General features: G+C 40.7%; 2 protein-coding genes across 2 annotated transcripts; both read left to right on the plus strand.

The window, feature by feature from the left end:
- The first annotated feature begins 3153 nt into the window (after positions 1 to 3153).
- LOC143484885 (aquaporin-4) lies at positions 3154 to 6167 on the plus strand. Its single transcript, XM_076983917.1, has 6 exons — positions 3154 to 3209; positions 4378 to 4572; positions 4675 to 4836; positions 5392 to 5556; positions 5632 to 5712; positions 5811 to 6167. Exons 1-6 carry the CDS (start codon positions 3195 to 3197, stop codon positions 6024 to 6026), a joined length of 834 nt encoding a protein of 277 aa, XP_076840032.1. The 5' UTR covers positions 3154 to 3194; the 3' UTR covers positions 6027 to 6167.
- Positions 6168 to 7772: 1605 nt separating this feature from the next.
- Positions 7773 to 9321, plus strand: mipb (major intrinsic protein of lens fiber b). Its single transcript, XM_076983918.1, has 4 exons — positions 7773 to 8213; positions 8636 to 8800; positions 8919 to 8999; positions 9121 to 9321. The coding sequence occupies exons 1-4, from the start codon at positions 7806 to 7808 to the stop codon at positions 9304 to 9306; spliced, it is 840 nt and encodes a 279-aa protein (XP_076840033.1). The 5' UTR covers positions 7773 to 7805; the 3' UTR covers positions 9307 to 9321.
- Positions 9322 to 9951: the final 630 nt, after the last annotated feature.

The following is a 9951-nucleotide window of genomic DNA, read 5'->3' on the forward strand; positions in this document are numbered from 1 at the left end:
ACTGAAATACAAAGTCACTACTGTCAGTAGCAGATAACAGTTCTCGGTTTGATTTTTTCCATGGCTAACTTTTAATAAAGGCTATACGAAGTTAAGGTTTTATTCAGTGTTAGCCATGTTAGAATTGTTTGGGGGGCCTGTTGAAACCACAATAAAATATCCAAAACGAATGTAATGCTAATTGTTGCATTACTCCTTCCACAATCCCACTGAAGGTTTTCTGTTGACTGTAATTAGATACAAGATAATAGGGTGCTGAGGTTGTATAGCAGCATGGTTTCCTCTTAAGACATGAGGTGGTGAAAGTTTAGTTCTACATGTTAATTTAATGTAGTTTCTTACACTGAAGTTGTCCTGCGTAACAACATGCATATGTCACTGTGTTCATAGCAACACAAAAGGGACTTTTTTTTTTCTATAAGAGTGATGAGATTAAAAGAAAAAAGTACTAAAACATACAACCAAGTGTGGTGTTTAGTGAATTTTTAATAATGTACAGTTTTTGTGACTTTAAATTTGTTCCTTTCTATATTTTTAGGACCAATATCGTTTTTAAGAGGCGGCATTAAATGACCATGTTGTTTCAAGGTGATGTAACACATGTGCATCTGTAGAATGTACTGTAAGAAATAAAACCACGTCAGTAGAGAGACTGCTCCTTCTCCTTCTGTCTAGGTGAAATAAAACCACGTCAGTAGAGAGACTGCTCCTTCTCCTTCTGTCTAGGTGAAATAAAACCACGTCAGTAGAGAGACTGCTCCTTCTCCTTCTGTCTAGGTGTGCGACTGACAAACTACGAAAAAGCTTCAGAAAATGTTTACTCTACTGCAATACTGTGGATAGAAATCCATGTATTGATCTATATATATATATTTATATTCATGCCTGGGCCTCTGAGCAACAGGTGGCCTCTGGGGCATTTTGGGATCTGCTTCCTGGAATGCCATTTCTGTAGCACATGGCACTGGCCAAGCACAGCTGTTTGCTCCAGCTGGAGCTTCTCAGTCTAACATCAGAGCTTAGAAGTGGAAATTCATAGTCTTGTTGGGTATACTAGCTACAGTTCAAGCTGCCTGGCGGTTGATGGGCCCACACTGCCTTCACCACACCCCCTTCTCTTGGCATCCCTTGATGATGTATATTGTGTGTTTCTAGCTGCTGCTGTGTGTGTGTGTGTGTTTGTGTGTGTGGTGTCAGCATTCTGTCTTTGAAATGCCCTCATAAAAAGATGCCCCACATCAGCATGTTTCTACCCCTCTAGCTTATACACTCAGCTCATCCCTACAAAAGAGGTGATCGCTGCCCCACAAATTGCCAGTAAATGGGGTAGTTCAGCTGAGACATTGCAATAGTTGACTCCATTGTGCCCTTATTCTGAATAAGGGCACAATCAGTGCTCAGAAACCAGGAAGACCACAGGGAAGGAAGGTGGAACTAAAAAGCTGTTGGTGTTGCTCTTTAATAATATGTATAAAATAATTAAAAAAATTAAATTAAAAAAGAAAAAATTGTCATTTATATTAGCCATTTAATATCTAATATTGGACCAGGACCTAGATACAGTCCTAATGTTAATTACTATAGAAATACAATTTCTATAAAGCTTCGTAACATAATTACGTCACCCCGGAGCCCTCCTTTCGTGTGTATGGCTCTGTTCGAAATAGCCTACTACATACTACTGGCATACTGATCGAGCCCCAAATCAGTATGCCGTATGCAGTATGTGACCAAAATGAAAATTTCCAGTACCCGGATGACCTAGTACTTCCGCAAAATATTACAGTACGCAAACAGTACTGTGGTGTACTGCATCCAATCATGCAACGCTACGTTCACATGACCCCGTAGTATTCTTTGCTTTTGTCGCATACTGGTAACTGTACTGCATACTACTACGAGGACCAGTATGCAGTATCCAGTATATACTGAGTCCAGTATGCAGTATCCAATATGTAGTAGGCTATTTTGAACAGAGCCATAGTGTAGTCCGCGTGCATGTACTTACTGTGGGTGTGGCTGTGTATGCGTTCACCCGTCTTGTTAGTCTAATGCATTGATCTATATGGTCTAATGCATTACACGCAGTGCTCATTATGTGTTGATTATATGTTGTGTGAGTTAGTGTTGTCCCCTGCTCGAGTCCAGTACATGTTCTTATGTTTCATGTGTGACTAGCGCTACTCGCTATATCAACTGTCATAAATAAACCAAGTATATTTTATGCTACTCGTCTCTGCATCCTCAAAGTATTCACGAAGAACGATGAGCATTTCCATGTCATACTTTTGATATATTGTCAGTCAAATATGTCACTAAGCTAAATGTTACAATTTCACAAGGTAATATTTGCTTTCCTCATCTACTTCCTGTTTGAATAAAATAAGTCAGAAGTCTTTGAAATGGTCCCATTTCATCACCTTTTCATGATCTTCTCCTCTTGCTGCGCTATAAACTGATGGTGATGTTAATCATGCAGGTCTCTCCTTGTCTTTGGGCCACTGAGTCAAATGTGTTCACTGCACGTATATCTAATTAAAAATTCCACTAAATGGAACCATCCAATACTGAAACCTCACAAAAGCAGTCATGGCAACCACATTGCACCAAAGAGGCTGTTGCCATGAGAACAATAACAGCACCTTACAAGTGGGATGATGAAAGGGAAGAGAGGGTGGAGTGTGTGCATACGTGTATGTGGGAGATGCAAATTTTAGGTTCAATAGAATTAGACATAGAGTGATATGTATGAAAAGTTATTTATTTTTAAACAATGCCTTTTTAATAGTTCAAATTAAAAAGTGTTTAGACTAAAAACTGACTATATTCACCACACATTCATACCTAATAGTAATTATCTACTGAACACACTTTTAAAATTATGACTGGCTTTGATTAACATTGTGTGAGCTTTTTGTGAGCACTGTGCCTTATTGTGAAATTTACCAGATTAAAATATTTTTTCCAAAAGTGTTTTAGGTAGAGTTTGTTGATTTGAAAGCTGTGCTGATGTCCTATAATGATGGGAAACAGAAACTGGGAGGTCTTGAAGGCATTGATGGAGACGAGGGGTGGTCTCTATGTTCGGACACCCTTAGGTCTCTTCAGTGGAATTAATTAGCACTTCTCTTATTTGGTACACATGCACAAACACACAAATAAACACACAGACGGATAACCAAACTGGGCTTGACATGACTCTGCGTGAGGTAAGGGCGAATACCTCACCACTGATTTTGGTTATATTTTAATATTTAACCAAAGCAATTTTAGTTATTTACAATCAGTTTGATTGTAATGTGATGTAGATTATAAAAGTTTTCTTCTTTTGAACAAAATTGATGGAAGCTTGAGATTAAGTTGTTGAAAGGCTTTTTGTCTTTCTCTATCCTAGAAGAAATGGGGCAGCTTTCTGCATATAGATTGAATAATCAAAATATTTTCAGTAGGAAAACCTATAACCTGTGTCCTTAAGATTCTCTCATTCCCCCGTTAAGTCAGTTTAAAAAATAATAAATAAATAGTGCTGTTTATATTGGCTGATATGTTCAGGGAAATTAACATATATAGTCAATTATTTTCTGTTAAGAAAGATTTCAGACAAAAGCTTTGTTAAATCTAATGATTAATTATTAGAATTTTCGATATGAATATTGCAGTTTCTAAGATGAAACATAAATGGATAAAACATTTTGGTGCATTGCGTATTATGCATTGGTCCTTTATAATGATGATTTTGTTGGAATGTCCGTCATATCGCTTCTTACTGTGTAATGTTGCAAATATACATGTAATTACAGGGTATACTGATTAACAATGTTCAACAATTAATTTGAAATAGCATGTATATGCCCACAGAGTAAGTACAGCGTATGAGTGCATTAAATACTGTCACACTACAACAAGGTTACAGTTACGCTACAACAGTGGTTGTGTAATGTGCAGTGTCACTCTGCTTCGTACTACTTCTGAATTTTAAGAATTTAGAAATATATATTTTCAAAGTTACATAAAAGTTCTGTTTGTTAAGAAATCACTTCCATTATCACAAAACTAACCCTAACTTTTGTAAAAATGTCCTCTTCTAGCAAGTCTGCTAAAAATAAAAATAAAATAAAATAAATTTTAAAAATGCTACATAAAATCTATATATTTTTCTGATGATAGTACTTTTCTTAACATCTTCACACGCTCTCAATGAGTTACTAGTTCGGTCTGGCGCCAAACCCCCCCGTAACAATTTATGTTCGCCCCCCCCCCCCCCCCCAGGTTCAAATCTCACTCCAAGTGATCTTGAAAAGTTGGCAACCCTGGTGTTCTATTGTCCATCCCTATATTTCCTTCTCACTTTAACACAAATCAACCTTCATGAACCAGGAGGTCAGAAGCCGTCAGTTTTGGCGGAGCATACTCGCCGAGATCCTTGGCTCCCTGGTGTTCGTGTCAGCTGTTTTGGGCTCCTCAATGCCGGGTCCTGAGGGCACTTCCTCTGGACCGCTGTACCCAGCACTAGCTGCAGGAATGGCGGCAGTGGGCCTGGGACACTGTTTTGGAGAGATCAGTGGGGCTCAGGTGAGGAGTTCAAACCTCTGCTGTTCCACTAGCAGTTTGCATGGGTGATCAGTGCACCGAAGGCTTTTGGCCTCATGATCACTGATTCTTCTTTGACTTTAGGTGAACCCTGCTGTGACTCTGGCTTTACTGGCTACAAGGAGACTGGACACATTAAGGGCCGTGGTCTACGTCATTGCCCAGTGCTTAGGTGCCACTCTAGGGGCTGGGATCCTCTGCTTGGTCCTACCCCTGAAATCCACAGCTGACATCTACGTCAACAAGGTATGGTTCTACGGTTCAGAGAGCAGGTTTAGTGATGGTGATAACTAGACAAAACCAGAATCACTGTCTGTTAACATCCAAGCTGGGTATGCTATCCATCCAGGAAATAATACATCAATAAATAAATTGGAAAAATTGGACCAAGAGTTGGCAGCTAGACTAGTCTGAAATGGCAGGCACGTTTAAGGACTGGAACGTGAGAGTATACATTTTAATAATGTTAGAATATTTAAAATTATATTCAATTCTGATAAACTGATATTGCTGGTGTTCCCTACATATATATTTGTGATTATCACTAGTGAGGCCCGGCACACCTGCCTCTCCTAGATCATTTCACTGGTTTTGGATTTGTCTCTGGTTTCCCCATTTTTTTTTACTGTCTCTTCTGTTTAGTCTGCCTGGTTTTGTTTGTCCCTTTTGGTATTTACCCCTGCCTATTTTATGGATTTCATGTTAAAGATATTGTTAAATTTACTTTCTTTTGACTCTGCCTTTGCCTGCCCAGTGTAATAATTCAGATGATTCTCTCTTACATACACTCACACTCCACAGGTTCCCACAGAGGTGAATGCCGGGCAGGCTTTGGGCACAGAGATACTGGCCACATTTCAGCTGGTCTTCACCATCTTCTCTGTGGAGGATCAGCGAAGGCGAGAGGGGAGCGAACCTGGAAACTTGGCCATTGGCTGCTCCCTGTCTGCTGGCATTTTCACAGCTGTGAGTTAAGCGATATTCCTGCATGCATTTCTACACGTGTTCCTGAAAGTGAATCTGGGAATATTCTGTACACAGGGTAGAATTTCTGGAGGCAGCATGAACCCTGCTCGATCTCTCGGGCCTGCCATTATAGTTGGATTCTGGGAACATCACTGGGTGAGTAAATAAGTAAATAAAGTCATGATTTTTTTTAAATACATGAATGCCCAAGCTTTTTTTATTTTATTCACCTGTACTCATTCTCCACCACACAGGTTTACTGGATTGGGCCGGTGCTGGGTGCAATTCTGGCTGGTGTTTCTCACGAGTTCTTTTTTGCTCCGACCGCCTCAAGGCAGAAACTGGTGGCGTGTCTCACATGTAAAGACATCGAAATAGTCGAGACTGCCAGTGTGTCTCGTTCTTCTCTGTCCACTGTCACACAAACGGCTATGAGGGCCAAGCAGACCAACAAACTTGAACATAACTGAACCATGTGACACGTCCACTGAATGGGAATACTGACATTTCTTCAAGCGTAAATAAATTGTAAATTAGCTCCTATCATTGTGCTTTTTAAATGATCTAGTGTGAAAATAAATTAATAAAAACATGTAGTGAACATTTAAAGCCTAATGAACATTTAGACTACAGTTCTGTAACCACTGTGTGGGTTATTCTTTGAAATAACTGCTTTCTGTTCATATTGATCTCGTTGACTAATTTACTGACCTAAAATTGAAGTATAAAGATAATATATTATGTATTAATTATTTTGTACAATTATATAGATTAATAGATATATCTGTTTTCTAAGAAGTGCGTTCTTGTTCTGTTTGTAAAAAATAAATATTTAGAGTTTACACATAAAACATGGAATTGTTTGAATGTCAATGTAACTGAAACATAGAACATATAAGATTACCGTATATTATCTTACAACTGATTCATGATTTATTTTACATTAACAATACTGTTTAATAATCATCTTAATCATGTTCACCTCATCTCTCCAGACATACTCCACACATACATGTATAATCAGACATGAATGTTGTCATACATTAGCTCAGATTGCAACAACAGTGCATCATTGCAGTTTTTTTGCATCATTTTGTGGTGGCCATGATTCTTCCATGTGCATCACAGTGAGTGTAAAACAGATGAGGTCAGCTATCTTTATTCACTCTTACCCCTCCCGGCAGTGGGGGATTTTTGAGGGCTTTAGGTGACTGCAGTGGGGCCTGCCCTCACAATACAAATCTCTGCCTAATCACTTCTGTTCTTAACAAGCCAGAGACTGCTAGAAACAGAAAGCTCACATTGTGCACAGACTGAGATGTTCTGGTTTGAGGGCTTCACTGGGTCTCAAATTTAAACGTGATCTTTCTGTGTTGACATTTTTGTTAGGAAAATGACATTTGATCAGATATTGTCCATAAATAAACATGATATTTTGTAGGTAGATTTATGAAACCCTTAAAATGACAGATGCCATGTGAAACTACTGAAATCTAGGATGCATATTTAATAGCCAAATAACTACAATGGAAAGATACATAAGAAACGTTGCATGTCCTCAACACTTCTTCATGACTATTCCCTCAAATTGGTTACTGAGTTTTAAGACTCATGACAACATGAAGCAACATGAATCTCATAGCTGACATTTCTCTCCTATTACCACAAATGTCTCTTCTTTCGCCATTACATTACTTAAGCACAGCTTTTTTCTGATTTCACTGTAATTCTGTTCTGTCACTTAGGTTTATTTGACATGGGAGGTGCCTCCTTGCACCTCTGCCTCCTGAAGGGATTATATCGTCATGCTCTAACCCCAGGCTGTTATAAATACCTCCTGTGGCCCCTCTACACCCCATCAGACCAGATCTTCTATGCGCTGTATTTTCTTCTCTGTGTTTTCTAACAGTCAAACCGTCAAACCTGTAGCTTGTTAGTCTAGCATCAATGTACAGATTCCCTTGACAAACTGTCTAATCCTCGCCAACACACATCCAATCAGGCGACTGCCTCATGCCACTTTGACAGGTACGGTGTGGTGCAGGTGAAGCTGCAGGTGTGGTGAAGAGCTTACAAGTGAGTGACAATGTGTGTTTTTTTGCAGCTTTAAAAAAAATGTGTTTTTTCCTGCTAAAAAGCTATACTATTTTTTCATCAAGAACTTCTGTTGTTTCTAACCTTTCTGAACCACTACAGCCAGTTGTCACCTCAGTGACATTTTCTGATTTCCGACCTCTCCGCTTCCCATAATGTGGTGGGAGTTGCGTTCGGTGCCGTTCTGGCGAGCCGTGTTCGCCGAATTCTTTGGCACCATGTTCTTCGTGTTCTTCGGCATGGGCGCTGCGCTGCGCTGGACCACGGGCCCCTATCACGTCTTCCACACCGCCATCTGCTTTGGCTTCGCCGCCGCCACGCACGTCTTCCACACCGCCATCTGCTTTGGCTTCGCCGCCGCCACGCTCGTCCAGTCCATCGGCCACGTCAGCGGCGGCCACATCAACCCAGCCGTCACCTTCGCCTGCCTGCTGGCCTCCCAGCTGTCTCTGCTCCGCGCTGCCGTCTACATGTGCGCCCAGTGTTTGGGGGCCACGGCAGGCGCCGCCGTTCTCTACGCGGTCACGCCCGGCAACATGAGAGGCACCATGGCACTTAACGCGGTGAGTAAAGGCTAAGGGGAGAATCATGTATCAGCTTAACAACTTTGTTTCTCTTACAGATGAATGCATATAATCCATGATGTCACAGGCACATCTGCACTTTCTAAATGCTGAAATACTGGAAATAAGCCTCGATTCTTATTATTCTGCTGAGCTTGTTTTCCGGATAAATATTCAATAGTCATTAATTACTTAAGACTCATGTCATTGCTATTGATATGAGACTTGAAACTCGATTTATCTGGATTTAGGCTTTTCTCTAAAATGTTTTGTTCTACAGTGCAGAATTATAATATAATATAATATAATAATTATAATATATTTTTTATGTATCCATCACATGTCTGTGGTGCTACTAGAAGCACATGAAAACAAGCTGATGGAGTAGTGATTTGTGTTCGATCATCCCTCCCGACTCACAGCTGCAGCCTGGAGTCAGCGTGGGCATGGCCACCACCGTGGAGGTCTTCCTCACCATGCAGATGGTCATCTGTATCTTTGCTGTGACTGATGAGAGGAGAACCGGGCGTGTGGGCTCAGCCGCTCTCTCCATCGGTTTCTGTGTCACTATGGGCCACCTGATGGGGGTGAGAAGAGAGAGAGAGAGAGAGAGAGAGAGAGAGAGAGAGAGAGAGCGTTACTGTGAGAGGGAGAGGGTAAAAATACGAAAGAAAGGTGTTGTCTAGACTGTTTGTCTGTGCTTAGATGTACTACACTGGAGCTGGCATGAATCCGGCTAGGTCCTTTGCACCTGCTCTTCTCATGAGGAATTTTGTGAACCACTGGGTGAGTGAGAGGAAGCAGTATCAAATGGCTTCTGCAGTCTTTACTGCAACATTAGTTAATGTACAAAATGCTCAAGTGTGGGTATGTGTGGGTATGTGTGTGTGTGTGTGTTTCTTTGTAGGTATACTGGGTGGGGCCCATGATTGGTGGTGCTATGGGTGCTATCTTCTATGATTTTATGCTGTTTCCCCGAATGCGGGGCCTTTCTGAGAGGATAGCTATCCTCAAGGGCAGCCAACCCCCAGAGAGAGAGAACCTGCCAGAGACCCGTGGGGAGCCTGTCGACTTCAAGACTCAAGCACTGTAAACCTACACCAAGCAGAGGACCATGAGTTCATTCTTCCTCCATCACTCTATGCCACCATTAATTACATCACATTAATTACATCAAAATAAAATTATGATACCATCTATTACCCAATCTCAAAAACATGAATTAAAGGATTGAAAGGAAGCTCAAATAGGGAAATATAATGAATTAACTAAAGAAAACTCTACTAAAATCTGCATATTTTTTATGCAGAGGTGGGCTATGACAAGGATGATGCCTGCAGGGTTTATTCAGTGAGCATGCTAATAGTGTGGGTGGGGCCAGAAAGGTCTCCTAATTAAAGGACAGGGTCGTCTCTCCGCCCTTATAGGCATTTGCTCAGTTTACCTAGGCTTGCTATTCATTTTTCATCTGATTAAAGCATATTTTCAGGTTTATTTTCTACAACAGGATATGGCTGTATGCTGTTTAACTAGGATTTTCTTTTTTTTTGTTTGTGAATGTGTGAGTGTGGGAAAACAAGCAAGAGCATTTGAGCGGGAGCATGTGTGGGTGAGTGCATTTGGGAGAATATGTGACAGCATTTGTATTAGCTAGAGTGGGACAGTGTGTGTGTGTGTGTGTGTGTGTGTGTGTGTGTGTGTGTGTGTGTGTGTGTGTGTGTGTGTGTGTGTGTGTGTG

Source organism: Brachyhypopomus gauderio, chromosome 21, assembly GCF_052324685.1.
Source record: "Brachyhypopomus gauderio isolate BG-103 chromosome 21, BGAUD_0.2, whole genome shotgun sequence".
Lineage (NCBI taxonomy): Eukaryota > Metazoa > Chordata > Actinopteri > Gymnotiformes > Hypopomidae > Brachyhypopomus > Brachyhypopomus gauderio.